Consider the following 17,752-nt stretch of genomic DNA (forward strand, 5'->3'; position numbering starts at 1 on the left):
AAACAGACATATGGAGTTTCAAAGGTTATCTTCCCGATGTGTGTGACATTGTTTTGTAATTTTCATGATGTCACAACAGGAAGCAATGTTTATAAAGTGCTGGTTTGAAATTCACAAATGGGTTTGTCTCCATTTAAATTAAATTATGTGAATCAGAAGGTCCATGACATCATTATCTGGGCTTTCCCAGATTATTTAAAGGCATAGTATAGTATGTGTATACTTCTGACGTAAAATAAAGTAATAAAACAAGTATGTTATTCTGGTATTTATGCAAGTAGAAATAATTTTGGTAATCATAGAACACTATAACAAATGTATTTTTTGTTTTTTTCATTTGGGTATTTTAGGAGGCCTCAAGAGACACAAGTGAAATGTTTATAAAAAAACTTAAAAGTCCTTCAAAATTCTACCAGAATCATACTACTCAAAAGAGATTAACATGTGTGTTTGCGGGTGCGCCATGTTCTTACACAAAATGTACTACCATATTTACCCGCTTTTACCAGAGACAGCAGACACTCAGACAGATTTATTAAGGATGAGGATTAACTGCTAACCAGTTTGTTCCATCATTGGCCAGCCAACAGTCTACTGGGTGTTATGAAGTCATGGTGGAAGGAGAAAGGTTCAAGGAAAAGATTCCATGATGACGGAGGTATTTAGCAATGGTTCTGTAAAAGCAAGATAAATAACACGTTGTATTACCATCACAATTATTGGGAATAAATGCTTGAAATACTGTATATCATACTGTGTGCAATGACTCCATATGACATGAGTTTTTACTTTTTGAATGTAATTGCTGAATTATCACAGTTGTCAACATGCCCTATAAAAGTCCAATCCATCACAAGGCCAGCACACACACACATTTACTTCTAAGGCCATTTCAGAGTGGCCAGTTAACCTAACATGTATGTTTTCGTACTGTGGTAGGAAACCTGAGTACCCGTAAAAACCTGAAAACTCAAACTGTGCAGCTGCTTTTTCAGCGCATACCAAAATATACTGTGCAACTATTATATGCAAAACCTATGGTTGAGTATGTTGTTAACCCCTTAACCAGCTGAGAGGGCGATGTTTTTACATACACGTAGCATACATTGTAGTTTCTGATGAAGCCCTGTATGCTCTAGCCCTCACTGCACACCAACTCCCCTACCCAGCTCTGTCACTACCTGCCCTGGAGGTCTAATTTCACATCGCACAAGAAGAAGGAGTCTAAGCCTTGTTGATAACAGCAGGTTTCCCAATATTCACTAAAAGCTGTTCCAAGAAAGAGCCACAACAGCCAGAGGCCTATGGTACCCCATGCAGGTTTCAATAACATCAGACCTGTTGAAGGGTTACCAGATGGCCTCAGCCTGCCATGTCCATCCAGTTTATTTCTTCTGTCCTTTTTTAAATAAATAATATCTCTAAGGATCAATGATATCATTTTTGGATTTCATTCTTTGATGACGTCAGTTATTTTCTGATAAAATACTTGAAATATAAAGGTTTTTCCTTGTCTAGGGGATTGTTCTTGCAGCATTTTTCAAGCAGAATAAAACCCTATCTGGTGGAATCATTAAAGTTCTGGCCATTCCTTGCTTCTGAACTATACTCTACCTTGGAAACTACAGTCAAAGCATTCTGCTGTGAAGTTCCATGTGGTGTCATTACAGCAAAATACAGTAGCCCAAAGCAGAAGAACCAATTAGGGATTACATCCTTTTGCTCACACTCAAAAACTTTCTATAAAAGCAAAACTATCCTCTCTGATATGAACCAGTACCATACTAGGATAAATTGTTTCTATCCTATTATAAATTGTAGCCATCAGTTTTTAGTCTTAGCACTGCATGGTATCAGTTGGAATGTTTTTACTTATTCCATTTGTTTTACTGAAAAATGTTGGAGAGATTCAAAGGTTACCCAACTTGTTTCTGAAAACTAGGGCTTGTCCCCGTTTTTGTTGGCTTGTCCTTGTCCTAGAATATATTCCTGTTTTTTCTCACACTAAAAAAGGGAAGCACTAATGCATTCCTTTGTAACATAAGATTAATTTGTAAGATTTAATCAGATCTTATCTTACAGTAAGATTAATTTTTGCTCTACAAAATAAAGCCCTATATGAATTTGGCAACATCGTTTTTAAAGATCATTGGAAGCTCACAGAAAAGTCAGACTTTTACTATCAAAGACTCTCACCATGTATTTAGAGTCTTTAATCTGTTTTTGTTTGTTTGTTTTTTTAAGATAATCTAATACTTCATTGTTTCCAAACAGCTTCACAAATGATGGCAACTTGTGCACATTTATGCATATGTTAATACAGCAACAATAACTAATGTGGGACGTAAACATGCGCCAATTTGTACCTACCATTCATATTACCATAGCTTTAACAACTGATGATAGTAAAAGTAATTTTCTGCATTCCACTCTTAGCTAACTGTCAAACAGGAAATTATTTTGGTTTGATCTTAAGCTGTTATATTCTGTAAGCGTCAACAGGCCAACACTGGGATCTGAACCAAAAATAGATTGAATTTAAGGGTAAAGCGAAGTCAGTCAGTCATTTTCTACCGCTTCTTCCATAGTGAGTCGCGGGGAAGCTGTTGTCTATCTCCAGCAGTCTATGGGCGGAAGGCAGGGTACACCGTGGATAGGTCAAACATGTATGAAATACTTAAAGGGTTCCTGATCTGTAGTTATAAAGATGCCATATCACCTTTAGTTAGTTGAGAAGTAAATAGATCCTTGGTGAGGTGGAAGCTATGGCTTTCAGATATACCCTATTTTAGCAGACTTAAGCCTCTTAAAACAATGCATTGATTCATGTTAGCAAATATCAACAGTCTACAATTTTAAGAGAGACCGTTGATAAGTTTGATGCAGTTTTGTTCAGTCGAACTATGTCCCTTTTCCTATATGCAGCTATGTTGATTGAGCCTTCTGGCTGAATGAATGCACCAACAAAATGACCAAATGAGATGACTTTCAGGAAAACAACAACGCTGTCATTCACTCTGCGAATATTCATTAGCTGGATAACAGGAGGGATTTTTACCAAGAACGAGACTGCAGATTTTCAATTCTGTCCCTGAGGTTCCCCACTTTGGGTTTAGAATATGGAAATGCTTTTAAAGAAGGTCACAAAGTAAGACGGAATACATGTCAGAGGTGGATGGAAGAAATGTAGAATCTTGGGACAGCTTCACACAAAAACAAACAAAAATTGAATCAACCCAAATGAATCTGATGTTAACTAGTTCTTTCTGAAAAGGTCAGACAGGGTCACTTGTTGGGTTCTCTGGTTCAGTGAGAAACCAGCCGCCTCTTTAACAGACGCTTCTGGGGAAAGAGAAGTCATAAGGGGCCGATCAACCAATCAGAAATGGACTTGGGGTAACATGGGAGTTTGACAGTCAATCACAGACTAATCATGGGTTATTTTGAAGCTTTCTGAATATCTAAATTAGCTAAATAAGTTCATTCATATAAGCTTAACACTTTTTTGAACGTCTTATCCTAGGGAGAACTTTTCAGATCTGTTGGCAGCTTTCATATAAACAGAAGGTGCAATAAAAAAGTAAGTTACATTACCATACTCGAGTTAGGGGGTTGGGTATTTCTTTATATTTTGAAGATTCTAGGAAACCGTACAAGAAGTTATTTTGACAGGATCTAAAAGTCCAATAGGGACACTTTGAGCAAAAGGGAAAGAAAGAGCAAAAAATTGTAATTTAGGTGAAAGGTCAAATCTGAGGTATTAGTGAGCTCTGCATATAATTGAAGTTTTGATGTTATCACTTTGAATAAAATATATACAAGAAAATGCAAATGTAACTCAGTTTAGCAAAAATGTAAAATTATTAACATTGAAAAAGAATATAAAAAAATCCATACTTTTATTAATCACAAAAATTATTTAAATTATGTCAGTTGAGTGTTGAATAAATTAGGTTGTTTTTTACCATAAAACAAAAATTTCTTATTTTTAATTAAAACATGTAAAGTTCAAAGTATGTCTGAGCTGAGACATCTCGAGTTTCAGAAGTCACTGCACTGCCCAAGGGAAGAAACTGTTTTTCTGCCATATAACTCTCAGTCTGCCTGAAGGAAAGGAGGAGAAAACTGGCCATCCAGGCTCCAGGAAGGAGTTACCTTGTTAACTCATTGCTCCATGGAGTGAGCTGAGCTCTACGTGAGTCGTGGGTGATCAAGACAGAAACTCAAATAAAAACCATTACACAGATTATTTTAGAGCTGAAGCAAAAAAGGCTTCTCAAACGTGATTTTGAACAGTTCGTTGTTTAGACAGCACATGGTTTTTAGTTATTTTTTTCCCACTCATTTTTATACCTGTCTATTAAATTAGAATCTGTGGTCAAATTCATGTGAGACATAAAAAGCAAGGACTGTGTGCCTCTTAGATGTATCTCACCTTCGTATTATAAAAACACATTATGTAACTACCTACTGGGATTTGCTTTTATTCAGACAAGAGAGCATTTGTGATGTTGGGTCATGAGTTCTGGCTCACAATAAAGATTCCAGCTCACCCCAATGATGTTGGTTCTGTGCTCCTTCCAGACAGGGGAAGTATTTCTTTTCTGACTAAAGGGCTTAAGGGTAAACAGGTAAGGAGAACCATTTGAGCCCAACAAAACCATAATCTTTTCCAAATGTAATCAGTACATTAGAACCCTAAGCTCACTTAAAATGTCATATTTGCTGTATATTTTTTCATTAAGTCCATATTTCTGTATTTGTTTTCAAGTAATCTGATTTAAAATTTTAATCTTCAATGTAATGTTTTCATCAGCGGTGGGCATAAAATAATCATAAACAACAGAAATAAAGGCTTGAAAACATCAGTGTGTGTAAGTAATCTATATAATATTCTAACTTACTGAATATGACTGTAGTTAAAACATACTTGGCAATGCCACAAACCGTGAGGTTCTCCTTACCTCACCCATGCACTGATGTGCAAACTCAAAGTAGTTTGTGTTGAAAAAAACAGCATTTAAACAGCACCAAAAACTCAGAGGAAAGAACGCATAAAACACAGGCATCAGGTTTTAAAGTGAAAAGAGCCCCTGCGACCCCTCACTATTAAATATGATGGGATATTCATACAATAAATTTGTCATGAAGTGCACCAACAGCATGGCTGTTGTTAATCATTTTCCTGTCCTTTAGCTTAAAAAAGATGGTGAAACTTGTTTCTGTGGGAAATAAATAACTTCACAGTTTTCTGTTTCTTGGTGTGGGTGTTGTACTTAGAAACTAGGTTGTGTCGTGACAGCTTGTCCAGACACACCCTGGCCAGTGTAGGCCAGCCTTGACTTGTGGAAAAAGTTTAGAATATTACTGAAGCTTCTTCTGTTTCAGTGTAATGGGATTCAGATTGGGATTTCAGGTTATTCACCTGTTTTTATCTGTCACATTTTATCTTATCTGTTGTTCAACTCAACCCTTTCCTGTACTACCAATTTGGGCAATTATAAAAGTATTTTCTCTTAAAGTTGATATTAAACAAAATTGACTGAATGCTTCAGCAGGCTAATGGAAGAATAATGACTGGTGATGCATTGGCATCCTGGCTGTGTGAAGAATTTGTTAGGGAAACTGGGGCTACATCTGCTGCAGTATTGCATGGCATTATGGTTTTGGCTGGATGACTGAGGAAGCTGTTAGTTTCCTTTACAGGCCTGTTTACAAGACTAAGACCTCCAGCATCTTTACTGAACACACACTCAGCTTATTAACACTGTCTGTTCTGTCCTGTCAGCTCTGAAAAAAGAGCTCTTTTTTTTCCTATTTCACTGGAAACTAAGCAAAAAGCAGGAACTTCATTTTAGCCAAGTACTGTATTTTGGTAGAAAACACAGAGAAAACATCTTGACACTATTCTGTTATTGATTACTGTATTTTTAGAGAAGATTTAATTTCAAAAGCCAGTGAGGGATTAAATTCATTAGCAGTTCAACTGACTGCAGATTTTAAAATAACATTTAAAGAGAGGAAATAAGAGCAGCCCTCTCATAATTCCCATGCACCAATGGGAGACTTTCTAAAATAACTCATAATAATACCATAAAGAAAAACAAAACTCATGATTTGTCCATTTACAGGGGTTGGACAATGAAACTGAAACACCTGGTTTTAGACCACAATAATTTATTAGTATGGTGTAGGGCCTCCTTTTGCGGCCAATACAGCGTCAATTCATCTTGGGAATGACATATACAAGTCCTGCACAGTGGTCAGAGGGATTTTAAGCCATTCTTCTTGCTGGATAGTGGCCAGGTCACTACGTGATACTGGTGGAGGAAAACGTTTCCTGACTCGTTCCTCCAAAACACCCCAAAGTGGTTCAATAATATTTAGATTTGGTGACTGCGCAGGCCATGGGAGATGTTCAACTTCACTTTCATGTTCATCAAACCAATCTTTCACCAGTCTAGCTGTGTGTATTGGTGCATTGTCATCCTGATACATGGCACCGCCTTCAGGATACAATGTTTGAACCATTGGATGCACATGGTCCTCAAGAATGGTTCGGTAGTCCTTGGCAGTGACGCGCCCATCTAGCACAAATATTGGGCCAAGGGAATGCCATGATATGGCAGCCCAAACCATCAATGATCCACCCCCATGCTTCACTCTGGGCATGCAAAAGTGTGGGTGGTACGCTTCTTTGGGGCTTCTCCACACCGTAACTCTTCCGGATGTGGGGAAAACAGTAAAGGTGGACTCATCAGAGAACAATACATGTTTCGCATTGTCCACAGCCCAAGATTTGTGCTCCTTGCACCATTGAAACCGACATTTGGCATTGGCATGAGTGACCAAAGGTTTGGCTATAGCAGCCCGGCCGTGTATATTGACCCTGTGGAGCTCCTCACGGACAGTTCTGGTGGAAACATCAGATTTGAGGTGCACATTTAATTCTGCTGTGATTTGGGCAGCCGTGGTTTTATGTTTTTTGGATACAATCCGGGTTAGCACCCGAACATCCCTTTCAGACAGCTTCCTCTTGCGTCCACAGTTAATCCTGTTGGATGTGGTTCGTCCTTCTTGGTGGTATGCTGACATTACCCTGGATACCGTTGCTCTTGATGCATCACAAAGACTTGCTGTCTTGGTCACAGATGCGCCAGCAAGACGTGCACCAAAAATGTGTCCTCTTTTGAACTCTGGTATGTCACCCATAATATTGTGCGCATTTCAATATTTTGAGCAAAACTGTGCTCTTACCCTGCTAATTGAACCTCCACACTCTGCTCTTACTGGTGCAATGTGCAATCAATGAAGACTGGCTACCAGGCTGGTCCAATTTAGCCATAAAACCACCCACACTAAAATGACAGGTGTTTCAGTTTCATTGTATTTTCTCCAAATGACAAGTTTTCTGTTGTAACATTGACTCCTTATGGGATATATATATCATTCCTTTTTCAAAGGAGATATACCAGCACAGCCTCATGTTTGAAACATATCCATATTACCTAACGCAATATGGAAATGTGAAAAAACCCACATTCTGCCCCACTGCACCCAAACCACATAGAGTGCCTTAAAAGTGTTCACTCCTCTTAAATCTTTTCATATTTTATCACATTACCACCACAAACTTCAATGTATTTACTGATTATTCGTGAGGGACAAATAAAAATCTGCAATGTGAAGCATGATAGCAGCGGCATCATCCTGTGGTGATGCGCCTGTTTAGCAATGAAAGCTGGTCAGAGTTGATGGAAATGTGGTGCTGTGTGAAGCTAAATACACAATAATCCTGGAAGAAACCTTTCAGAGGTTGCAAAAGGTTGAGGTGGAGATTCACCTTCCAGCAGGACAGTAACCCTAAACATGCAGCCAGAGCTACAATAGGTTGATTTGAACGTGTCACACTGTGAAAACAAGATAATATAGTAGCTTTTGTGACACTACACAATGGAAGGTGCCAGTCTGCATGACCTGTTGTTCCAACACGATTGCATCAGACAAATCTGATGGATATAATAGCCAATCAATAAATGACCAGCAAGTTATGGCTGTTAATTTCCTCATTTTTAGAGTTGAAAGATATAAACAGGGAGCAGAGATGACGTAGAAGTGTTCATGACAGGGCAAAAGAGAAAACAATTCAGACGCTAAATCAGCCGTTAGTGTGCTTTCACACAGAACAACCACAGACCACCGATTCAGGCTTATGACCAAAGATTTTCTCTCATGACAAAATATTTTGTCTGACCAGCATCTGGCTTCAGATCAAAGCATATTAACTAGTTAGGTAGGGTCTGTCAAAGAACTAAATTCAAATCGGAATCTGTGACAAGACAAATGTCTGGACAAGGTTGAGCTATTTGGCAAAGAGGAAAAGGCTAAATCTGCTCTCTGTAGATGTGCAAAGCTGGTAGAGACCTACACCAAACGATCTGCAGCTATAATTGCAAAATGTATGACAAACTATTGATTTAGGGAAGCTGAATGTAAATACACACTTTGCAGATTTTCATTCTCAAAAGTTTTTTTATTTCATTCTTTCATCATTATTCTTCCACTTTACATTCAGATCTGTCTGTGTTTGTGTTTTAGTGTCTGTGCTTTTCCTTGTTGTTTATTTTCTATAGGTCTTCCCATATTCAGTTCATTTCTCTGTTCATTATTGGTAGTAAGGTGTTTTTATGTTAGTTCATTCTTTTTCATTGAGTTTCTAGTTTATGCTTGTGTTCTATTCTTGCACTGTGCATTTGGATGTATTTCTCTTAGATCAGTGTTTGTCTTGTTCCTTGGGTAGTTGTTTTGTTGTGTTTTAATTCAGCTTGGATTGTATTAATTATTCTCCCTCCCTCAGCTTCCCTGCCTTCATTCTGCCACAGCTGTTCCACATCTCGTCTGATTAGCTCTTCTGGTTCTTTTGTCATTTTCCACCCCTCAGTATTTTAGTTTCTGGTTTTATGGTCCATTACACTGCCTGTTTCTCTGTCTGTACTCCATGTCGTGACATCAAATTCCAATAAAATACATTGAAGTTTGTGTTTGTAAAAGGACAAACTATGGAAGAATTCATATGGCATGATTACTTTTGCAAGCCACAGTGTATGGTGTGTACATCTTACAGAGGCAATCTATGCAGACATCAGCCTTTCCTACAAATTCAGAATACAATCATGTGATGATACAAACTGTAAGATATTAGATTTGTTTTAAACAAAAAGTAGACGCTGAGTGTATGCTGAGGCCAAGAAGCTTGGCCAGGCTTTGAATTTCTCAACATGCCGAAGCAGTGTGAACTTTGCTTTCACAAGGAGCTTGATACAATCAAGGCAAACTTTCAAAGGATTCCTGCTTTAAAATGAGTCAACTGGAAACTTTTATCTGGGTGAGACGCCAACCTTAACTTAATTAAGTTTACAGCTAATTGAGTCAGCCAGTGGCAGATGTCATTCTTACTTCCCTAAAGTTAAAGAATGGGCAAGCAGCTGATAGTGCCTGCAGTCTATTAATAGAGGCTGGATGTCTTTGTAATTTGGCTGATCTTCATAACTTTAGTACTTAAAATAATTAAAAGTAAACATGGATTGTACTGTCTTTTCTCTAAAACTACTGTGATCAATTACAGAGCAATTATTAAATTAAAAATAAATAAAAAATGAGAGAGGGATAAGATTAATAAATTAAACAAAATGTCGTAGTTACACAAAATAAAAAAAGTACTCGTTCTTTTAATCAGAATCAGAATGAACTCTATTGGCCAAGTTTGTGTACAAACTAGGAGTTTGTGTTTGGTTTCAATCGCTCACATAAACATCAATCCAAACAATAACCACAATACGTAAAAGTACTTCAATAAATAAGTGCCCACAAGTGTGTGTTTTTATGTAGACAAGACGAGGGAAGGTCGGTTGTGATGGCGCAGTATGCTTATTTGTTTCCAGCAGAGTAGCTGCCTACCCTGACTGTGAAGTGATCTTTGTGTTCAACAGAGAGACAGCCTGTCGCAGATCATTTTTGTCATTGCTGCTCTATAGCACCGATCTAAAGTTAAAAGTATAAACTGTGACCAAGATGTGTGGGGTCAACCGAGATGTTTGTTATCTTTTTCCTGACCCTAGATCTGTACAGGTCACAGATGGAGGGAAGGTCAGCCCTGATGATTCTGTCTGCAGATGGATCTGTCCTGCTTTGTAGATGAGTCAAACCACACAGAGATGGATGAACACAGCACAGACTGAATAATGGTGGCGTAGAAGATGAACAGCACTGATCATCTGTGAGCAGTTTAGACCTTGAAACCAAATTGCCAAAATTTTATGTTTAATCAAACCAAGATCTAAAATAACTGAACCCTAAACCTTTTATTCACCTATATAATATTTTTTACAACATGAGCAGTAATCTAGCAAAACTTGTCGTATAAGAAATGTTATATGTTTATCAGTGCAGTCAGATTGCAAAGACATTTCTGGGTAAATGTTTTTGTTGAGGGCTGCACGGTGGTGCAGATGGTAGCACTGTTGCCTTGCAGCAAGAATGTCCTGGGTTTGATTCCTGGCTGGGGGACTTTTTGCATGGAGTTTGCATGTTCTCCCCGTGCATGCATGGGTTCTCACCAGGTACTCCCGGCTTCCTCCCACAGTCCAAAGACATGCCTGTTAGGTTAATTGGTCTCTCTAAATTGCCCTTAGGGCTATGAATGAGTGTGCGCTTGGTTGTTTGTGTGTTGCCCTGCGATGGACTGGCAACCTGTCCAGGGTGTACCCTGCCTCTTACCCATAGACTGCTGGAGATAGGCACCAGCTCCCCTGCAACCCACTATGGAATAAGCGGTAGAAAATGACTGTTTACCGTTCTAGTGGTACCATAGCTGTTTTTACATACTTTACTCACATCTTTATAGATGGTAGCTAAACTTCAGTAGTAAGAACAAACTACCTCAGGCTGGCTGGGTGACGGTACGTAGAAAGCATAGTTCTAGATCCCAGCCCACAGGTCACCACCAACCAGTCTGCGTTTCTAACAAATTTTCCCTGCTCAGCGACACACCCGCTGAGAAGCCAACTCTGGTAATTGGCAGCTCCATAGTCAGAAACGTGGCACTAGAGACACCAGCAACCATAGTCAAATGTCTGCCAGGGGCCAGAACGGGTGACATCAAATCCTACCTGAAACTGCTGGCTAAGGATAAGCGTAAATACAGTAAGATTGTAATTCACGCTGGCGGTAATGACACCCGGTTACGTCAATCGGAGGTCACCAAAGTTAGTGTTGCTTCGGTGTGTAAGTTTGCCAAAACAATGTCGGACTCTGTAATTTTCTCTGGTCCCCTCCCTGATCTAACCAGTGATGACATGTTTAGCCGCATGTTGTTATTCAACCGCTGGCTGTCTAGGTGGTGTCCAGAAAACAATGTGGGCTACATTGATAACGGCATCCATCCCACTTTGGATGGAGCAGCTCTTCTTTCTAGGAATCTGGCCGAATTTATTAGTTCTTCAAACCTCTGACAACGCAGGGTTCAGACCAGGAAGCAGGGTTGTAGTTTAACACTCTTCTCTGCAGCTTCTGTACTGCTACACACTATTACCCTATTAAGACAGTGTCTCAACCATGGCCAAAATTGAATAGATAAAAAAATAATCTAAAACGAGGAAATCAGGAAAATCTAATACAAATAAACACAACTCAGACCGAAAAGAAAAATAAAACAATTAAATGTGGCTTACTGAGCATAAGATCTCTCTCTTCAAAGACATTGCTAGTTAGTGGCCTGATTTGAGACAACCAGATTGATTTATTTTGCCTCACAGAAACCTGGCTGCAGCAAGAGGATTATGTTACTATAAATGAGTCAACTCCTACTAATTATTTAAATTTTCACATTCCTCGAAATACTGGGCGAGGAGGAGGAGTAGCAACCATCTTTCAGTCTGATTTATTGATTTATTGATTTTATCTGATTTAGTGTTAAATACAGATACGGTTATTATAGTGGGATATTTTAATATTCATGTTGACACTGAAAGTGATAGCTGAAATATAGCCTTTAATGCTATCTTAGACTCAATTGGCTTTGCTCAAAACATTAACAAACCTACCCACCTTTGTTTTCATTCTCTGGACCTTGTGCTGACATATGGCATTGAGTGTGAAGACATAACAATATTTTCTCATAACCCTGTCCTGTCTGACCATTTCTTAATAACTTTAGAGTTTAATTTAACTGAGCACTCCACACCTGAAAGAACATTTCATTATAGTAGATCATTATCAGACAATGCTGTAACAACCTTTAAAGAATCTGTTCCATTTTTGATTTCCTCATTATCACAGAAAAGCACAGTGGAGGGATATAATTTAGTTTCTTCCCCTTCACAAATTGATTATCTTGTTCATAGTGTTACTTTATCATTGCGTGGTGCATTAGACAATGCAGCCCCCTTGAAAAAGAAGGTAATTGTTTATAGGAAGCTAGCTTCCTGGTTTAATTCAGAGCTGTGTACTTTAAAGCACAATGTTAGAAAATTGGAGAGAAAATGGTGCTCTACACACCTAGAGGATTCCTACTTAATCTGGAAAAATAGCCTACTGTTGTATAAAAAGACACTTTGCCAAGCTAGAACAGCTTATTTCTCATCATTAATAGAAGATAATAACAATAATCCTAGGTTTCTCTTTAGTACAGTTGCTAAACTTAAACAGAGTCATAGCTCTGTTGAGCCATCCATTCCCTTAGCTCTCAGCAGTCACGACTTTATGGGATTCTTCCAAAATAAAATTAATTATATTAAAAAGAAAATCTTTGACATACTCCTGAAGATGATTACTTAATCCTCAGGAAGTGAGACAACATTGGAAGTAACTGTAGAACCTGATCTGTGTTTGGACTGTTTTGATCCTGTGGAGCTTCCTGAGTTATCAGAAATATTTGCTTCATCTAAACCTTCAACTTGTATGTTAGACCCAATCCCAACCAAATTATTTAAAGAAGTGTTCCCATTGATTACCAGCCCCATTTTAGGTATGATTAACCTATCCTTAGTAAATGGATATGTACCACAGGCTTTTAAGATAGCTGTAATTAAACCTTTACTTAATAAACCTTCGCATGATCAAGATGACTTGAAAAATTACAGACCTATATCCAATCTTCCATTCTTATCTAAAATTCTTGAGAAAATAGTTGCTAATCAAATGTGTGAGCATTTACACAGCAATGACCTGCTTGAAGAGTTTCAGTCAGGCTTCAGAGCTCATCATAGCACTGAAACAGCTCTGCTCAAAGTCAATAATGGTATTTTTATGGCCTCAGATAATGGACTTGTGTCTGTACGTGTCCTGTTAGATCTCAGCGCTGCATTTGATACAGTCGATCATAATATTCTCTTAGAAAGGCTGGAATATGCTGTAGGGATCAGGGGAACAGCGCTAGGCTGGTTTAAATCTTATTTTTCTGACAGATTCCAGTTTGTTCATGTAAATGATAAATCATCTTTAAACTCCAGGGTTAATTGTGGAGTACCACAGGGTTCAGTACTTGGGCCAATTCTCTTTACTATATATATATGCTACCAATAGGTCAAATTATCAGGCAGCATAAAATAAATTTTCACTGTTATGTTGATGACACTCAGCTTTACTTATCCACGAATGAGCCCAACCAGTTAGATAGACTACAAGCATGTCTTGAAGACATAAAAACTTGGATGACTTTAAATTTTCTGCTTCTAAATTCAGACAAGACAGAAGTTGTCGTCTTTGGACCGGAGTCTTTAAAAAAGAAACTGCTTAGTCAATCATTTAACCTGGATGGCATTAAATTGACCTCCGATAATAAAGTAAAAAACCTTGGTGGCATTTTTGACCAGGACTTGTCATTTAAATCCCATATTAAATAGGTTTCTAGGATTTTCTTCTTTCATCTCCAGAACATTGCCAAAATTGGAAAGATCCTGTCCAGGAGTGACGCTGAAAAACTAGTCCATGCAATTGTTACTTCAAGGCTGGACTATTGTAATTTGTTACTATTGTCCACAAAATGCAGTTAAAAGCCTTCAGCTGATTCAAAATGCTGCAGCAAGAGTTCTGATGAAAATTAAAAAGGGAGATCATATTTCCCCTATTTTAGCTTCCCTTCATTGGCTCCCTGTTAAATCCAGAATATGGTAAATGGACTGAACTTATATAGCACTTTTCCAGTCATGCAGGACACTCAAAGAGCTTTACACTAGAGCCATATTCACCCAATTGCACTCACTAACGCTCACACATTTATACACCGATACACAGATTGGTAGGCAACTTGAGGTTAAGTGCCTTGCCCAGGGGCACATTGACATATTGCCAGAGGAAGCTGGAATTGAACCCTCAACCTTCTGATTGCAAGACAAGTACTTTGCCTACTGAGCCAAAGCTGGGGAACAATAGTCTGCCCCTGGGGGGGAAGAAAGGAGAGAAGGGGGAAGAAAGGGGGAAGAAAAGAGGGGATTTAGTGAGTTCGATTCCACCTGTGAGCATGTTGTTTATAGAAAATATTTATAACAATTAAAGTGTTTAAGTGTTAAAAGTAAACAACATGTCCATTTAAAAACTAAAATCATTGTTAAATGCATTATTTTGTGCAAATAAAAATGTCAGCAACTACTTAGCTGTTTAGCTTTGAACTTAACTGAAAATACAGCATTCCTTTGTCAAAATCCTTAATTTTTTTAAGGTTCATAGTAACTAAAGTGTTCTTAATTTTATTTTTTTCAATGACATATTTCAATAAAGCACATTATATACATTCAAGTGTACTTTAATAGCATTAATCATATCTAGCTATTATATTCATTATTTGCTGCAAATTAGCAGTTTGAAGTATAGTATTTTCTGGAAAGATGTCTTTCCTAAAGTACTTTCTGTGTTAAAGACAAGAAACTGAATATTTTTTATAGAACCAAATGTTTATTATTCAACAATTAAAACAGTGAGAACCAGGAAACAGGAGTAACTGTACACAATAAAACTGTTTGTAAAAGCTATCATATTTAAAACAAGACAAAGAGGAAACAGATTCACATTTATTTTTGCTTTTTAATGTGTTATAGCCAAAGCTCCTTTGTCATGCTTTCATTGGAGGGACAGTAAATATGTCCTCTATACTGGCTGTGTCCTGTCTCAGCAATTCTAAACTGCCCACATTTTTTGCATGTATTGTGCAAAACCTTGCGGGTCAGTTTTCGGGGTGCTTTAGTGGGAGACAGAGCAGGAGCATGTTGTGGAACACCAGCCCTCGTAAGATGCTTCCCACAAGCTTGGCAGAACACCCTAACTTTCCACTGATGATAGGGCATCCACACCAGAAGCCGGTGGGTAACAAAACGATCGGGTGTTGGTACCTGGTGGTAGATGAGGGCTGGTACAGGAGGCTCATACCACAACTTGAAATCTGGGCGCACTTTGCCGGCATGAAAGAGGGTATTTCCCATCCATCTCTGGTCCTTTACAGGAATGGTCTTCCTCATCTCACTCGGCAACCAGCCAGGTCCTGCATCACCAGCTGCATCTGACTGTTGCACACACGCTGCAGGCTCCTCCTGGAGAGAACAACAAAAGATGTGGAAATCTGCATACATATATTTCATTAAAGATGACTAAAAACTTAACTGGTTTTATGAATACATACTGCTGTACTCACAGGTGAAACTGTCTGGCAGATGTGTGTCGGTGTTGTGGATGATGAAGCCAGGCTAGGGGTCCTCACAGAGGATGGAGAGGGGCCAGAGGTCCTCACAGAGGAAGGTGCCAGGCTAGGGGTCCTCACAGAGGATGGAGAGGGGCCAGAGGTCCTCACAGAGGAACGTGCCAGGCTAGGGGTCCTCACAGAGGATGGAGAGGGGCCAGAGGTTCTCACAGAGGAAGGTGCCAGGCTAGGGGTCCTCACAGAGGATGGAGAGGGGCCAGAGGTTCTCACAGAGGAAGGTGCCAGGCTAGGGGTCCTCAGAGAGGGCAGAGAGGGGCCCGGTGGTTTCCGAGCAACCAAGTTGGGCTTCAGTGAATTCGTATGAGACCTCACCTTCATATGCCTCACTACACATACAGGTACAGTGGGTATGCCTTACCTTCTGATAGAGAGCATGCCACTTCTTCTGCCTCGGGGCAGGTCTATTCCCTGCATTTGACGGCCAAACCCCATCGCTGGCAAATGCCCTAAGTCTTGCCATCCACTCCTCATCTCCCAGGGCTTTATGGCTATTTGGTTTGAAGCTCATCTGAAGATAAAATCAACAGATTTTTAAGAATCAAATGTAATAACGCAATTTTACTGCATTCAACAAAAGAAGTAAAATATCTAATAACTCAAAAAATTTATATGACAGCAATTTTCAAAAAATCCAAAGCAAAGCATCATTTTGTGTCACTACTAAATAACAGTTAATAATAACAATAACAATAACAGCACACTTAACTTATAGTGCACTTAATACAAAAAATATACAAAGTAATGTTAGTGACAATTTTCTACAGTGTCAGTTAGGATTATATATTAAATCACAAGAAGAGGACAATTATCTTTGTACATTTTACATGTGTTGGATATGTCGTTTTTTAAATAAATCTGCCTCAATGTAAAATGAGAACATCTAATCGACTAGTTATGTGAGTAAATTGAACTGAAATACAATGTATTTCACGGTCACAAGAACAACTTCGTTTCACGAACGTAAAACAAAAACAATTACATATTGGTACTTACAGTAAAGTTGTTTGTTTGCTGTGGGCAGAGGTGACAGAATAATGAAGCGATGTGGAATCTCTCTTTAACGGCGCTGGACCAACGAACTCTATTAATTCAACCGTCCTCGCAACTTAATTTCAAACGAAAATACTTTAAAGTTATTTTGTTAATCTAAAGAGGCCCGTTCACCTTGATTGGCTGAGCTCCATTGTGAGCTCGTACGTAGATTGGTTGAGCTCCATTGTGAGCTCGTACGTGGATTGGTTGAGCTCCATTGTGAACTCGTACGTGGATTGGTTGAGTTCCATTGTGAACTCGTACGTGGATTGGCTCGTAGTGCTTCGCCTTGATTGGCTGACGTCCATTGTGAGCTAGGACGTAGATTCGACGGTCCATTGTGAGACGAAGCGAGATTGGCTGATCCGTCCAAAGTGAGAATGGAAAGGCGTGGAGCTCATTGGAGGAGAGTTACAGTCTAACGTGAGCGAGGTAGAGCCACAGTCATATAAAGCCCTTAATGATTTAGCTCCATCATACATCAGAGATCTGATTGTTCCATATGTTGCTAACAGAGCACTTCGTTCTCAGACTGCAGGTTTACTGGTGGTTCCTAGTCTCCAGAAGTAGAATGGGAGGCAGATCCTTTAGTTATCAGCTCCTCTCCTGTGGAACCAGCTCCCAGCTTTAGTCCGTGAGGCAGACACCCTGTCTACTTTTAAGGCTAGGCTTAAAACCTTCCGTTTTGATAAAGCTTATAGTTAGGGTGGCTTGGGTTATCCTGAGCTATATTCTTTATTTTTTACCTCCATCTTCTTCCCTTCCTGTTGGATGGAGTAAGGAGGAGTCAGGTTTAGCCTAAATCGGCTCAGTTATGGTTGAGGTGCAAACAAACCCTCCATTTCTGCTACCTGTATGACCCCCTCTCTTTTCCAATGGTTATGGTCAATCTGACAGAGAGAGGAATCCCAATCGTTGTGGTTTTTAGTATAACAATGGCCATCAGTGGGTTCTAGATGGACAAACTGTCTA

The 17,752-nt window shown here is 39.0% G+C and overlaps 1 protein-coding gene across 1 annotated transcript; it reads right to left on the bottom strand.

The window, feature by feature from the left end:
- Positions 1-15,033: 15,033 nt before the first annotated feature.
- Positions 15,034-17,119, bottom strand: LOC124856217. Its single transcript, XM_047346492.1, has 5 exons — positions 16,913-17,119; positions 16,107-16,256; positions 15,984-16,033; positions 15,683-15,743; positions 15,034-15,581 (listed from the first exon to the last, which is right to left on the bottom strand). The coding sequence occupies exons 1-5, from the start codon at positions 17,117-17,119 to the stop codon at positions 15,087-15,089; spliced, it is 963 nt and encodes a 320-aa protein (XP_047202448.1). The 3' UTR covers positions 15,034-15,086.
- Between the last annotated feature and the right edge of the window lie 633 nt (positions 17,120-17,752).

Source organism: Girardinichthys multiradiatus, chromosome 20 (assembly GCF_021462225.1).
Source record: "Girardinichthys multiradiatus isolate DD_20200921_A chromosome 20, DD_fGirMul_XY1, whole genome shotgun sequence".
In the NCBI taxonomy this organism is placed as follows: domain Eukaryota; kingdom Metazoa; phylum Chordata; class Actinopteri; order Cyprinodontiformes; family Goodeidae; genus Girardinichthys; species Girardinichthys multiradiatus.

Coding starts and splice junctions, on each gene's coding strand:
- LOC124856217 (XM_047346492.1), bottom strand. CDS start 17,119: ATGGACCGTCGAATCTACGTCCTAGCTCACAATGGACGTCAGCCAATC. Junction 16,257..16,912: donor ATGGAGCTCAGCCAATCAAG/GTGAACGGGCCT, acceptor TTTTATCTTCAG/ATGAGCTTCAAACCAAATAG. Junction 16,034..16,106: donor GGCATGCTCTCTATCAGAAG/GTAAGGCATACC, acceptor AATTCACTGAAG/CCCAACTTGGTTGCTCGGAA.